The sequence below is a fragment of the Berkeleyomyces rouxiae genome (genome assembly GCF_048999995.1).
Source record: "Berkeleyomyces rouxiae strain 22BRR77 chromosome Unknown BrBRR77_ptg000008l, whole genome shotgun sequence".
Classification (NCBI taxonomy): Eukaryota; Fungi; Ascomycota; class Sordariomycetes; order Microascales; family Ceratocystidaceae; genus Berkeleyomyces; species Berkeleyomyces rouxiae.
The window spans coordinates 288,387-304,114 of record NW_027396498.1 but is presented as its reverse complement, the minus strand read 5'-3'; the positions used below and the strand labels follow the sequence as shown (position 1 = coordinate 304,114).

The 15,728-nt window shown below is 50.0% G+C and overlaps 3 protein-coding genes across 3 annotated transcripts; all 3 read left to right on the top strand.

The window, feature by feature from the left end:
* Window positions 1-1,432: 1,432 nt before the first annotated feature.
* On the top strand, window positions 1,433-2,476 carry BROUX77_006219 (uncharacterized protein; the record flags this gene model as incomplete). Its single annotated transcript, XM_073751180.1, has 1 exon — window positions 1,433-2,476. One exon carries the CDS (start codon window positions 1,433-1,435, stop codon window positions 2,474-2,476), a length of 1,044 nt encoding a protein of 347 aa, XP_073603288.1.
* A 497-nt stretch (window positions 2,477-2,973) lies between these two features.
* BROUX77_006218 (uncharacterized protein) lies at window positions 2,974-6,168 on the top strand (the record flags this gene model as incomplete). Its single annotated transcript, XM_073751179.1, has 1 exon — window positions 2,974-6,168. One exon carries the CDS (start codon window positions 2,974-2,976, stop codon window positions 6,166-6,168), a length of 3,195 nt encoding a protein of 1,064 aa, XP_073603287.1.
* Window positions 6,169-11,322: 5,154 nt separating this feature from the next.
* Window positions 11,323-15,462, top strand: BROUX77_006217 (uncharacterized protein; the record flags this gene model as incomplete). Its single annotated transcript, XM_073751178.1, has 1 exon — window positions 11,323-15,462. The coding sequence occupies one exon, from the start codon at window positions 11,323-11,325 to the stop codon at window positions 15,460-15,462; it is 4,140 nt and encodes a 1,379-aa protein (XP_073603286.1).
* Window positions 15,463-15,728: the final 266 nt, after the last annotated feature.

Below are 15,728 nucleotides of genomic sequence, written 5' to 3'. Positions count from 1 at the left end.
ATCGTCGTCTCCTGCCCTGAGTTGATCAGGTTTACTCTTGTTCTCCAAGCTTAACAATCACATGCACTTGCTTACCTTCTTCTTCTTCTTTATACCATTCTGTTCTTGCTTTCTTTGCAGTTCAACCTTTCTTCTTCTTTGAAGTGTGTGATTGTTCCTCCTCCTTCCTCTTTGTGCCGCTCTATTCTCAGAATAGCCATCTAAGTTGTGTGTTGCCTCTTCATCTCAACCGACCATACGTCTTAGCACTCTGTCTAACTGACGTCTTCCTCCACAGGCCCGACTGTCCACCTCAGGAACCTATCATTGTCCCGAGTCGTTGGCTGTACCCGGAACCCTAATCCTTTCTTCGGGCCCTATCCGTAATACTAGTATACAAACAAGAATGGCAAAAGGGGTGTATGTGATTGTTAAGCTTGGGGAGCAAGAGCTAACCTGATCATACAGGGTAGAAGGCAACGCTATTTAAGGCGTTGTAGATTCTGACAACAAAGATCTTCCCAAGCTAGAACCAAATCACAGATAACCGAAAGTGGGGACATACGTAACTCAACGTTACCAGACGCTACTATCGAACCGGATGTTAGTTCACGAGATAAACCAACACGGCAGCAGCAGAACTGAAAATCCCTCAAGACACCCAGGCAACGATATGTCGCGTTACAGCGATATCGGCCTAACAGGTGTGGACCCCACGCTCAAACGCTGTTGACACAAAAGGAACGAGAATAGCAGTCAACTCAGAATAAGCTGCATCAACTGCAGAGTATCGAGTTACCTAATAGCGATGATCTAAAGTGTGCAAGCCGGCCACACCCGAGTAGATAAACCGGAGTGACACCTCAAGGTTACACAGACCACCAAGTGGTATAACCGTATCATCATACGTCCTTGGAACATTAGCGTGACAAATGGAAGCGGGGTAAGGTGCCAGGCATAACCCTATTGTTGGGGTTGCACCCTTAAGGACCGACGGAAGCCCGACACCAACACTAACGGCGTATCCTCGAAGGACTAGTCCGGCGCTGGTACGGCAAAACTAATGCCAGACCAGAACCAAGACTAACGGCACTTCCTAGAGGAACTAGTTGTCGTCGCCGCCGATCGTCGGTTGCCTCCCTTTCCAACAGGATAAATAGTCGCATTGTTTCTACACCATTTAGAGAGTTTAGTTTTGTTCTTCAATTCGAGATCTTTGTCCCTCTGTGTCCCTTTCTGTGAAGATCCAGCTTAGCGTAATCACACCTTAACATCATCTCGAATTCTCAAACCCCCCTTTCCCTTTTCCTTTTTTTTTTTTTTTTTTTATTTTTCCTTAAGTCACTCTTATCTTTCCTTTTTTTTTACTTTACCGCCGACCCGACGAGGGATCGAGATATATTTTTACTTTTCTTTTACTTTGCCATTTGAATATCCACAGCGGCCAAACCCTATGGCCCCAAACTATTTTGCACCCTCTGACGACGATTCTTCCTTCCACCACAGCTTCCGAGAAGACAGCATACTACCAGAAGTCCCCGGTGAGCCAGAGGTTTTCCACGAAGCAACAATGGCTCACAATAACGAAATGCAGGGACTCCCCAACTCCGCCCCCGCGACCCCAGTGGTTGTGCGAAACACCTCCTCCGACCTCCGCCCGGTCCGTTATGACCATACGCGGCCTGATCTCTACCCAACGTACCGGTCATACGTGGAGATGAAGTACCGCTACGACCACAGTCACTTCAACGGCGCAGGAGGGTTCATTCTGCACTGTTACGGTCTGTTAGCCGACAATGCCTTGCTCCAGGCACAGACCTACATTGCCCGCATGAGCCGCGATCCATCGTTGGAGAACGTGGATAAGTTCCTGGAATTCTTGGACAGCTGCTTCGAGGACACCTCAGCTTCCCGTCGTGCACTCTTGGAGCTGCACACCCTCAAATGCCGAGGTGCCTCTGCTCCGGAACATTTGGCTCGGGTCAGTCGGTTGATGCAGATCGCTGGCTGCTATAGACTGAGCCACGAAGAGCGCATAATGAATCTGAGGCGCACCCTCCCCGGGCAAGTGATGTCTGCCCTGGCTGGTTTCCCAGACCCCCCAACCTACGAACAATACGCACAACAGGTGCTTAATGCCTGGCAAAAACTCGACGAGTGTCGGCATGCCCACCCTCCGAGGAACCCTGCCCGGACGTCCCAGTTCCGCAATGTCCCGGCACAACACTCCCCTGATGCCATGGACTGGGCGCCCACCCATAACAGTGCCCCCCGTCGTGCCAAGTGGGTCTCCAAGGAAGAACTCCAGTCACGAAGAGCCAGAGGACTGTGCCTCCGTTGTGGCGCTGGTGGCCACATGTCCCCTAACTGCCCATTCGAGCGTGCCCGCCCCCCGGTACAACAGAGTGTTCGCGCAGCCACGAACCTCCCTCCTCCTGTACTCGAAGAAGAGGGCGAAGAATATTACGAGACCGCCGAGGAGGACTCGGGAAACTGATCGCCTCTGCCCCAAGTCGTGGTCAGAGGCCCAAGCAGGTTTTCAAAGACGACAAGGCTGCTGTGAAGGAATGGGAAGAGTTGAATAGATCTATTACCAACACATCAATTCAATTAGATGCAGTGATCAACAACACTTGTCCCGTGATTGCATTGATTGACACCGGTAGCGCTTCCCCCTCTATGATCAGCAGTGACCTTGTAAAGAAATGGAAACTTGATACGCTTTTCAGTTCGCGTCCCAGAACGCTGGTACCATTTAATTCAAAGAGTACCGTCACGGTTGACCGACTAGCCGTGTTTAAAATTGACATATCGGGCCACATAGAAAAACATGTGGCGTGGGTAGTACCAAAATTAGCCGAAGACATCCTGATCGGATACCCATGGCTCAAGAAACAAGGGGCAAGGATAGACTGTGAAGCCGACACAGTTAGATTTAAATCCGGCATTGTCGCTCGAGGAAAGGCGACGACAAACCATACCTTCCGCTCTACCATGGTACGAATAAACAGAGCGAGCACCTTCTTCCGCGCCGCCAAGAGAGATAAGCTGCGGGTTTTTGCAGCTTCAATCGAAGATATCAATAAAGCCTTGGCCCGTTTGGAGAAAGATAGAGTACCAGCCAACCCCAGAGAGTGGAAAAAGAAGATCCCAGCTTGGATCGAGCACGACAAGGTCAAGGTGTTTGATCCAGACGCACAATTTGCTAAAAAGATGCCTCCCCGCCGGCCTGGCCAGGATCATAGGATCGAGTTGACCGTGCCCGACGAAGAAGCTCCATGGGGCCCCCTTTATAGCATGACCAGAGAAGAACTCGTGGTTCTTCGCCAGACGCTTCTTTCATTGCTGGAAAAAGGCTACATTCGCCACAGCCAGTCCACTGCTGCTGCTCCCATCCTATTCGTGAAAAAGCCTGGTGGCGGCCTCCGCTTCTGTGTAGATTATCGTGCACTAAACGCGACTATGAAAAAGAATCGGTACCCACTCCCAAACATCAGCGAGACCCTAGCTAATGCTTCCAAAGCTAAGTGGTTTACGAAACTCGACGTTGTTTCCGCGTTTCATAACATCAGAATCGCCGAGGGAGATGAGTGGAAGACCGCTTTTCGAACGCGACAAGGCCTTTTTGAGTGGAACGTCATGCCTTTTGGTCTGGCCAACGCGCCTGCAGAGTTCCAAAGTTTTGTGAACAGTCTGCTACGCCCATACTTGGATGTGTGGTGCTCTGCCTACGTCGATGACATCTTGATTTATACCGACGGCACGTTAGAGGACCACTACGAGAAGGTCAACTTGGCTTTAGCAAAGGTTCTGGAGGGCCAACTGACAATCGACATTGATAAATGTGAGTTCGCGGTATCGAAAGTGAAGTACCTGGGATACATCCTTGAGCCCGGCAAGATTTCAACCGACCCAACCAAAGTCTCTGCAGTGTCGGACTGGCCAACGCCCAAGAAGGTCAGGGACGTTCGAGCCTTCCTCGGTCTATGCAATTTCTACCGCACCTTTGTCAGAAATTTCACTACTCTAGCGACTCCCTTGCTACAGTTGACAAAGAAAGACCAGGCCTTCCAGTGGGGCGAAAAGGAAGAAGAGTCCTTCCAGGCTCTAAAAGAAGCATTCACCTCGACCCCTGTCCTCTGCACGCACAATCCAGATCTGCCAACTGTTGTTGAGACAGACGCGTCTGGCTACTGTCTCGGTGCAGCGCTTCTACAGACGCAGCCCGATAGATCAACTAGGCCTTGTGCTTATTTCAGCCGCAAAATGACTGCCGCCGAATGCAACTACCCGATCCACGACAAAGAGCTGTTGGCTGTTGTCTGTGCCCTGAAGGAATGGCGTGGCGAACTCAAGGGCCTGAAGGAGACGTTTACCATCGTCTCAGATCATAAAAACTTGCTGCATTTTACCAAGTTGCAGCACTTGTCCGAACGCCAAGCTAGATGGTACCTGACCTTGAGCGAATACAACTGCACCATCGTCCACCGTCCTGGTAAACTCTCCCCTCTCCCAGATGCTCTCTCTCGCCGCGACACCCCAGACAACACGAATGACGCGCGCTACAACGACCGACTAGCCACTATCTTGCACCACGACGGTAACGGCCTGAAAGTTTTCTCGACACAAACCACCAACACGCCAGAAGCCCCTTCTACCCCCGAACTTCCGCCTGCCTTACGGGAACTCTGGTCTGATGCCTGTGCTGCCGATGATGAATACGCCATTATCCATAAAGCGTTGACAGATGGACTGTCACAGTGGCCCGAAACAATCAGACACAAGTTGAGAGTCAACATTTCCGACTGCTCTTTGGACGCCAAATCCGCTATTCGATTTCGGAATAAACTATGGGTACCTACTAACGAGCCATTGAGAACCGCCATCCTACAGAACATTCATGACTCGCCCATGATGCTGCACCCCGGAAAGAACGTCATGCAAGTCGAGCTGTCTAGAGAGTTTTTCTGGCCCCGCTACGTCGAAGATATCCGCCGTTTCTGCCGCAACTGTCAAATTTGTGGTAGTTCTAACATTCGTCGCGACAACAAGGACACCACCCTCAAAGCCTTGCCAATTCCCGACCAGCCTTGGGCCGAGATTGCCATCGACTTTATCGGACCTTTGGAACCAGCACAGAAAGGCGGCATCACCTACACCCACGTCCTAACTGTTATAGACCGTCTATCCAAGGGCGTCATCCTTATTCCCGCCGACGCCCTCGACATGGAATCTGTTGCAGATATGTTCTTCCACCACTTTTACCGACACCACGGCATGCCAAAATCTATTTTGTCTGACCGCGAATTTGTCAACGCAGCTTGGCGACACCTCTGCAAACGCCTAGAGATCGAAAGGCTAACCACAACAGCTTACCATCCGGCTACCAATGGAGCTGCAGAGAGGATGAACGCTGAGATCAAAGTCAAACTTGCCAAACTCAGCGCTGAAGGCCCCGCCTGGCTCAATCTACTGCCCATGGTCGAGTTCAGCATCAATGCCACCCCATCTTCTGCCACTAATGTTTCACCTTTCTTCTTGTCTCACGGCTACCACCCACGAGTCTTCGCCGCACCACCATTGCCTGTCGAACCCGACAATAACGGTCCACTCGGACAGGCTGAGAGGGTCATCCAACGCCTGAGAGACGCCCAGAAATGGGCCCACGCCAACCTTTCTCTGTCACGAGCGGAGATGGAGCAACGCGAGAATGAACACCGACGTCCTGCACCAGATTTTCCTACAGGCTCATACGTTTGGCTCACCCTACGCCCTGAACAACAAGGCTCAGGCCTCGGCAGGAAACTTAGAGCAAAATACCAATACTGCAAAGTGTTGGAACAAGTTACCCCTCACACTTATCGTCTTGAAGTACCGGGTACAACTGCTCACGACGTCTACCATGCCGATCGCCTTCGCTCAGCTGCCAACGACGCTTTCCCTTCCCAAAAGACTCACGACGATCGACCAGCACCTATGGAAGTCATCAATGGTGAAGAATACTGGGAGGTCGAAAAGATCCTAGGCGAACGCACTTCTAACGGTGTCAAGCAAGTCAAAGTCAAATGGAAAGGCTACGTCAGACCTGGCTGGGAACCAGTCGACCTTCTGGTCGATACCGACGCCTACAAACTATGGCTCAGCCAAAAAGGAACCAAAACGACGCGCAAAAGGAGGAAGAGAGGCTGATGTTGGGGTTGCACCCTTAAGGACCGACGGAAGCCCGACACCAACACTAACGGCGTATCCTCGAAGGACTAGTCCGGCGCTGGTACGGCAAAACTAATGCCAGACCAGAACTGTCATGAATAGCCATTCTTGCCATTGCCATTGCATAGGGTTATGCCTGGCACCTTACCCCGCTTCCGTTGTGTCACGCTAATGTTCCAAGGACGTATGATGATACGGTTATACCACTTGGTGGTCTGTGTAACCTTGAGGTGTCACTCCGGTTTATCTACTCGGGTGTGGCCGGCTTGCACACTATAGATCATCGCTATTAGGTAACTCGGTACTCTGCAGTTGATGCAGCTTATTCTGAGTTGACTGCTATTCTCGTTCCTTTTGTGTCAACAGCGTTTGAGCGTGGGGCCCACACCTGTTAGGCCGATATCGCTGTAACGCGACATATCGTTGCCTGGGTGTCTTGAGGGATTTTCAGTTCTGCTGCTGCCGTGTTGGTTTATCTCGTGAACTAACATCCGGTTTGATAGTAGCGTCTGGTAACGTTGAGTTACGTATGTCCCCACTTTCGGTTATCTGTGATTTGGTTCTAGCTTGGGAAGATCTCTGTTGTCAGAATCTGCAACGCCTTAAATAGCGTTGCCTTCTGCCCTGTGTGATCAGGTTAACTCTTGCTCCCCAAGCTTAACAATCACATACACCCCTTTTGCCATTCTTCTTTGTATACTAGTTTATAGTATCACTTCTTCGATAGTACCTTCTTCTTTAGTACTATATCTTTAATTATCACTTGTTTCTTGATAGCCTTCATTGCATCAGTACCTTCTGTCGTCTTCGTTACCTCAGTGTTCCTGTGATTGTTTATTCCCTTCCGTGTGTTATAAGATCAATTAGTTGAGTGTGCCTCTTTACCTCAAACCGACCATACGACCTAGAGAGTTCTATCCTCTCCTCCCGGCCGTATATCCGCGCAGGCCTGACTGTCCACCTCTGGAACCTATCATTGTCCTGAGTCGTTGGCTTTCTAGAACCCTAATGGTTTCCTTGGGCCCTATCCGTAATATTTTGTTAAGCTTCATTTAAAGACTCACACATTCTTCCAACTCTTTGTTATTCTTTAGCACACCTTATTCTTCTTTTCGTTCCGGCTCTCGACTACGGCCGATATCCCGTCTTCCTATGATCATACTAGCGCTGCTGTTGTTACACAACCTTCTTCGTCCGCTAGTCATAACTCGGCTCTTTCTGGTTCTTAGTTGATTCCATTTCTCAATCTACTTCTCTTCTTCTGTGGACAGTCAGTTGATGGCACTGTCTCTGTCCCAGCTCCTTTAATTTCGTTGAAGCACTTTGTTCCTCTAGGCTAATGTCGTCTCAAGCTTTGCGTTCCACTGCAAGCAATGAGAACCGGCGGGCTCACCGCACTACCGCTGAGCAGGTTCTCGATCCTGTTGATCAGGATGACCTACGGCTAGAACAAGTGCACAAGCGATATCCCGAATGCAGTTCGGACAGTTATTATGATTTGCGTCCGGTGTTCTTGCGGGATGGTGTACCTTCAACCACCTCTTGTCAAGACGCAGGTCATGCTGTTAATCTTGTCTCGACTGCCGAACATATCAATACTCTTCCGTCTGATGATGCACATCTAAATTTGCAACTTGTCAAGCAAAACCTGGATGGCATGCTCACACGTGGCTTCATTGCCCCTACTTCTTCAGTGTTGGCTTCTCCGATTCTTTGTCCTCGGGAACCAGGCAGTGTACGATCTTCTGTTGATTTACGGGCGGTCAACTACCTTATTTTATAAGCTGTTCATTTGGTCCCGCATCAACCAGTCGTTACAACTTGCCACATCTGAACGGGGGTTTCCAGAAAGCCATGTCTACCAGCTATGCACCTTTTGGCTTGCAGCAATGATGTTGCCAACTCCCAGATTACTTTGAGTTACAACATGGTACCTGAGTGTATAAAGTGTTGTTGTTGAGTTTACTCACACACCTGCCATTGTGCCAAAGCATGTTATTGAGTTCTTGTGGGATTTCTTGGACAGTTTATGTCTGTTTTTAGACCTCTGTGTCTGTATTTCTTGGCCTTTGTCTTGCCTAATTGTTTTGACTCCTGTTGGGTCTATTTATATGATATCAGCAGCTAGTGTCTGTTCTTTGCTGAGCTCGTTGGTTCTACGAACAGCTCGTGTCTGTTCTTTGGGTTGACACCTCTTAATGCCTCTTCCTTGTGACACCGTGTGTCCATCGGCGACTGCTTTTTTTGTGTCTCTTCTTTGACCACTATGGTGCTTGCGTTTGACCCCTGCTGGGTTATAATTGCCGACAGCTCGTGTCTGTCCGGGTATTGATAGTTTATATCTACTCGCTTTGCTGACAGCCCGTGTCTGTCTGGGTATTGACAGTTGCTGTCTACTCGCTTTGTTAACAGCTCGCTTCTGTCCCACTTCTTGACAGTTATGTCTAGTCTTCGTGCCACAGTTGTGTCTAATGCGTTAGGCCACTGTTCGGACTATTTTCTTTCGGCTGTTGTTGTGTCTACTTACGACCACTATACGTCTACTTCTTGTGACATGTTCTGTGTCCTCTACTTTGGACAGCTCTCTTGCCTGTTACTTTCTTCGACTCTGTTACGTCTACTTGCGACTACTCTATGTCTCCTTTCTGCGACCTCTTTGTGTCTTCACTTGGGCCTACTCTCTGCCTCTCTCTTTTGGACAATATCTTGTTGTTTTTCTTCTCGTTAAAAGAAACACGATGTCCCTCTTCGAAGTCCTGCCTATGGTGGTGCAGGCCAGTCTTGTATCTTGTGCTGAAATACTGCCAAGTTTGACAAGCTGACATTACCAATTTCTTGTTTTCCCCTTTCACCAATACTCTTTACGGATCCTGCACGTCTTTGTTTCCATGCTGTCTGTTGTCATATACCAATTACCCGATCGATGATGAGTCCCCATTACACATGTTAGTCTATTCTCCCACAACCGGAATCGTGTTCGTTTACATCCATCGAACCATGTCCCAGGGGGTTCTTAGCTATTGTGGAGGCGATTATGTCGCGGCGATTGATGATTGTGCCAACTGAGTAGCCACTCTGGTGTACACTTGTTACCAGAACTTGGTAGTTCTCAGGGGACCTTCTGCATCTTGCAGGCAACAGATTTATGGGCTATGGAACTGAGCGATTGTTGTTTGTTATAACCTACAGGCCTGGCTCTTACTTCTATGACCAATGCCATAACTAGGGAGGACAACAAGGTTGAAAAACCTTTGCCTTTGCGGGTACTGAGCTGCGTTCTCAACTTATTCCCACTTAAGATCCTTGGTGCTGCCCCTCGGTTGATGAGGTTGCCTTTCGTTATTCCCATTCTTTTTTACCTTCCTCTTGTCTGTGGACACGAGGCCCTTACGAAGTTGTCGTTGCACTTCAAGGCCTTGTTTTATGTTGATCAGATGTACAAGCTTTCATGCTAGGGATTCCGTTGATCCCCTATACGTCACGATGTTGTTGGTGCATCGAGATCTACAATTCTTGCCTGCGGAGTCATGCTGTGTCTAGACCCGTATGGTTGGCTTATTCCTTCTGTTCCGATTCTGCAAAGCCCGGTGGACTTCCGTGTCCCTAGATGCCCGGCTTCCTTTTGCGAATTCTCCGACTTGATTCTAGTCTAGGATGTGGCGATCTTAGTACTGCTGTGGAAATCAGTCATTTAAAAGGAGCATACTGTCATGAATAGCCATTCTTGCCATTGCCATTGCATAGGGTTATGCCTGGCACCTTACCCCGCTTCCGTTGTGTCACGCTAATGTTCCAAGGACGTATGATGATACGGTTATACCACTTGGTGGTCTGTGTAACCTTGAGGTGTCACTCCGGTTTATCTACTCGGGTGTGGCCGGCTTGCACACTATAGATCATCGCTATTAGGTAACTCGGTACTCTGCAGTTGATGCAGCTTATTCTGAGTTGACTGCTATTCTCGTTCCTTTTGTGTCAACAGCGTTTGAGCGTGGGGCCCACACCTGTTAGGCCGATATCGCTGTAACGCGACATATCGTTGCCTGGGTGTCTTGAGGGATTTTCAGTTCTGCTGCTGCCGTGTTGGTTTATCTCGTGAACTAACATCCGGTTTGATAGTAGCGTCTGGTAACGTTGAGTTACGTATGTCCCCACTTTCGGTTATCTGTGATTTGGTTCTAGCTTGGGAAGATCTCTGTTGTCAGAATCTGCAACGCCTTAAATAGCGTTGCCTTCTGCCCTGTGTGATCAGGTTAACTCTTGCTCCCCAAGCTTAACAATCACATACACCCCTTTTGCCATTCTTCTTTGTATACTAGTTTATAGTATCACTTCTTCGATAGTACCTTCTTCTTTAGTACTATATCTTTAATTATCACTTGTTTCTTGATAGCCTTCATTGCATCAGTACCTTCTGTCGTCTTCGTTACCTCAGTGTTCCTGTGATTGTTTATTCCCTTCCGTGTGTTATAAGATCAATTAGTTGAGTGTGCCTCTTTACCTCAAACCGACCATACGACCTAGAGAGTTCTATCCTCTCCTCCCGGCCGTATATCCGCGCAGGCCTGACTGTCCACCTCTGGAACCTATCATTGTCCTGAGTCGTTGGCTTTCTAGAACCCTAATGGTTTCCTTGGGCCCTATCCGTAATAAGAACCAAGACTAACGGCACTTCCTAGAGGAACTAGTTGTCGTCGCCGCCGATCGTCGGTTGCCTCCCTTTCCAACAGGATAAATAGTCGCATTGTTTCTACACCATTTAGAGAGTTTAGTTTTGTTCTTCAATTCGAGATCTTTGTCCCTCTGTGTCCCTTTCTGTGAAGATCCAGCTTAGCGTAATCACACCTTAACACCTATGCAATGGCAATGGCAAGAATGGCTATTCATGACAACCAAGTTGGCTTATGTGGAGGTTTGGACTGGCCCGACCGCGTTAAGATTTTACACCTGAACTCCGCCATAAACTCGACACTTCAGGTATACCTCACAGTCAAAAACCTCCCCAACGACGACTACCCAAGATGGGTTGAGAAAGTAAAGAGAGTAGCGGGACGAGTGGAAGCGCTATCAGGATATAGTTCCAAGGACCCGTCGAAGACTTTGACGTGGTACAGCCAGAGGAAAGCAGAAACAATGTCCGCCAAAGTTGTAACCCCGAGCGTCGTGGACCAGCAACCGCACCCCGACAATGATGAAGAACACGTGACAATGAGTGTCAACGCCTTCCACACGCCGCTCCCGAGCAATGAATGCCAACGCACCCGTCCCGTCAAACCCCGTGCACCTTGGAGATCTGCAGATGAAAAAGAGAAAGCAAAGTCTGGCAACGCCTGTTTCCGTTGCCTTGCCACGGGCCACCGGTCTCTTGACTGCCCGAAGTTTGCCCCGAGTCGTCGACCAGCGAGAGTGAACCATACAACGATTCCAGAAGTTTCAGAGCCGATGGACGAGATTATCGAGAGTGTTCCACACGATGCGGACACAAGAGTAGACCCAGACGAATTTCGGCCCCTGAGTTTAAAGAAGAGAAGACGCAAGAAGAGAACCGGCACCAACATCGTCCATGCTGATGCAGTCAACCACATGCATTCCACACCGTTTTTGATCGAGACTTTCGTCAACAACTTCTTTTATTGTGACGCACTGCTCGACACTGGATGCTTGGTAACATCAGCATTTGACGAAGGTTTAGTCAAGCGACGGGGTCTCCAGCGTATCCCCGTGAAGAGAAGAGAGCTACTACTTGCAGAAAACGACACGAAGAAGAGATGGATTTCAGAAATTGCAGTGTGCGACATTGATATCGACGGTCGCAAAGAGAGAGTCTACGGTTACGTGATACCGAATTTAGCCTACGACATGATCCTGGGAAAGCCCTGGATGGAGAAGAACGACGTCGTGTACTCCGCGAAAGAGCGAATGATTACCTTCAAGGATCAAGGAGACCGACTTATTGTCCGAGAGAAAGGCTGGCGTGAAGCGCACGCTGGCGCCCCCAAAGCAAGCATGGTGATGGCAGCAGTTTTTGCCGCAGAGATTCGACGAGGAAGGAAGAGCAAACAGAAGCTACAAGTGTTTTCGGCCTCCATTCAAGACATCAACAAGGCCCTCGAAGTGAAAGCCCGCCTCACAAGAGAACAGATTTCCGAGAGACTCCCGCAGGAACTCAAGCATTTAGCACCGATTTTCCTAGACGATGGCGAAGGAGATTTACCGCCCAACCGACCAGGCATCGACCACGCTATAAAGATGAAGAAAGACGAACAAGGACGAGACAAAGAGGTCCCATGGGGCCCCCTGTACAACATGTCGAGAGATGAATTATTGGTTCTGCGCAAGACGCTCGCAGACCACTTAGACAAGGGATGGATTCGCGCTAGCAGCTCCCCCGGAGGCGCCCCTGTCCTGTTTGTTCGGAAACCCGGAGGCGGTCTGCGATTCTGCGTGGACTATCGAGCACTGAACGACATAACCGAGAAAGATCGTTACCCGCTGCCGCTAATCAGTGAAACTCTGAGAGCGCTAGCCAAGGCACGCTATTTTACCAAGGTCGATGTCCGCGCCGCGTTTCACAAGATACGAATCACAGAAGGCGACGAATGGAAAACCGCTTTCCGGACCAGGTTCGGCCTATACGAGTGGCTAGTTACGCCCTTTGGACTATCCGGAGCACCCGCCACGTTTCAACGATACATCAACAGCACGCTCCGCGACTATTTGGACGACTTTTGTTCCGCGTACCTTGACGATGTACTAATTTACACCGACGGAAGTCACAAGGACCACATGAGAAAAGTGAACCTTGTGTTGGAGAGATTGGGCGATGCTGGTCTACGTTTAGACCTGAACAAGTGCGAGTTTGCAGTGACCGAGACGAAGTACCTGGGCTTTATCATCCAGGCCGGAGAGGGGATAAAAGTTGATCCCGCTAAAGTGGCTGCAATCCGCGAGTGGCAGCCTCCGACGAATGTGAAAAGCGTCCGCAGTTTTCTTGGCTTTGCGAATTTTTACCGCCAATTTATCCCGTTATTCAGCGAAGTTGCAGCGCCGCTAGTTCGACTTACGAAGAAAGAAGAGCCGTGGAAGTGGAGCAAGACAGAAGATCAAGCCTTTGAGAAGCTGAAGAACGACTTCATGAGAGCCCCCGTGCTAGCAATGTGGGATGAAGAACGGCCTACAATAGTAGAGTGCGACTGCTCAGGATGGGCACTGGGAGGTACGCTGTCGCAGGTCGACGAGACTGGAAGCCTCCGCCCCGTTGCATTTTTCTCAAAGAAGCTGAGCCCCGCCGAAGTCAACTACGAGATCCATGATAAAGAGTTGTTGGCTGTCATAAAGTGTCTTGAAGAATGGAGAGGCGAACTAAAGAGTCTTGGAGCCCCGTTTAAGATTCTTACCGACCACAGGAATCTTCAATATTTCATGACAACGCGCAAGCTATCGGAGAGACAGGTTCGGTGGTCACAGACACTTTCAGAGTATGATTTCCAACTGGAGTTTCGAGCAGGAGTCAAGAACGGAAAGCCCGATGCGTTGAGTCGACGAGAGCAGGACACCCCCCAGGGCGAGGATGATGAGCGACTCAAATCTCGAATCATGAAGCTAGTCAAGGATCACTGGCTTCCCGAAGCAACGACAGTAGCTCTGTCCCCGGCGGAGATCGTTCAGAGAACCGACATTGTCCCCCACGGAGACCAGATATTTTCGCAGCAAGATTTACAGCGCCTGTGGGACGAAGCAAAGACGAAGGACAGCGATTTCCACGAAATGTACAAGGCTCTAGCGACCGCAGAGAGAAGTTTTCCCCCGACACTGACCAAGAAGGTGGCTATATCCATAGCCGAATGTGAATTCGACAACCGAGGCGCCCTTGTATATCGACAGAAGCTTTTTATACCAGACTGGGAGCCCCTACGGACAGCGTTGATTCAGAGTACACATGATTCACACGTTACTGGCCACCCGGGACGAGACGGCACGCTTGCCATTCTATCACGCGACTTCTTCTGGCCCGGTATTTCGAGAGATGTACGTCGCTTCTGTGCGAACTGCGACGTGTGCGGAAGATCCAAAGTTTGGCGAGAACGGAAGAAAGGACTACTGCGACCACTGCCGATACCGGAAAGACCACATTCAGAGCTGGGAATCGATTTCATGACTGAACTGCCGGCACGGAAGCCCGGCGACCCGAGATACCTGATGGTGATTGTCGACAGATTGACAGGAGCTGTGACCCTTGAAGCGATGACAACAATGACCGCGACACATTGCGCCGAGAGATTCTTGCAATGTCACTGGAAGTATCACGGCTTCCCACACGCCCTCACGTCAGACAGAGGAACCAACTGGACGAGCGAATTTTGGAGCAGCCTATGTCGTTTAACCAGCATCGAGAGAAGACTATCCACGGGATTCCATCCCCAGACAGACGGAGCCACGGAACGGATGAACCAGGAAGTGTTGGCGTACATGAGAGCGTTCGTTACCTATTCCCAGTACGACTGGCCGGAACTGTTGCCTGCCGCAATGTTAGCCATCAACAACCGCAATACGTCCATGGGGGTGAGCCCGTTTTTCCTCACCCACGGCTACCATGTGGACACGATCGAGCAAGTCCAACCGGAAGAGTCGCCGAAGACACTGGAACAGCAAGACGCCGAGAGATTCATTGAGAGATTCCGTGAAGGCTGGGAGTTGGCACAAGCCGCCATGGCGTCACGACAGCAAGAAATGGAGAATCAGGCCAACAAGTCACGCAGCAGCCAAGAACGTTTCGAAGTAGGCGACCTAGTGTGGCTCAAGCTAAAGAACATTTCGACACCCCAGATTTCCAAGAAAATGTCGTGGGTCAACGCCAAATACCGAGTGACGAAAGTCGTATCTCCCCACGTTGTCGAGCTTGATGTGCCTACGAATATCTACCCGAAGTTCCATGTCGACCTGATCAAGAGAGCAGCCGGGAATCCACTCCCCTCCCAAAAGACCGACGACACGCAACCCCCCGCGCTCGAAGAGAACGAATATGGAGAGCCTGAATACTTGGTCGAGCGAATCTTGAGAAGCCGCCGGAGACGCGTAGGAAGAGGCTACCGCAGAGAGGTACTTGTCAAATGGGCAGGGTATGCAGAGCCAGACTGGAGACCGCGAGCCGACTTTGAGGAGACGGAAGCACTGGAGACTTTCGAAGCCGAGTTTGGAGATGAGGATGACGTTGGAGAGCCACAGACTGGCGCTATGACAGGCCCCCGCACACGGATGAGAGGAGGGGGGTAATGTTACGGGTCGTGGACCCGATGTTGGATCATCTTTGGGCTGATCCATGTTGACCCACTTTTTGTGTGATTTGAAGTTGGGTCCACTTTCGGGTTAGGGTTTGTGGACCCACTTTTAGTCGACCAGGGTGCGACCCACTTTTTGTGTCAAGTGGGTCGGGACACACTTTTGTGTACAGGGATGATGCCCCACTTTTATTGTACAGGGGTCATAGGGCTGGTTGCCCTGGTGGGGCCCACACAACTGGATTCCTGAATGCCTATAAA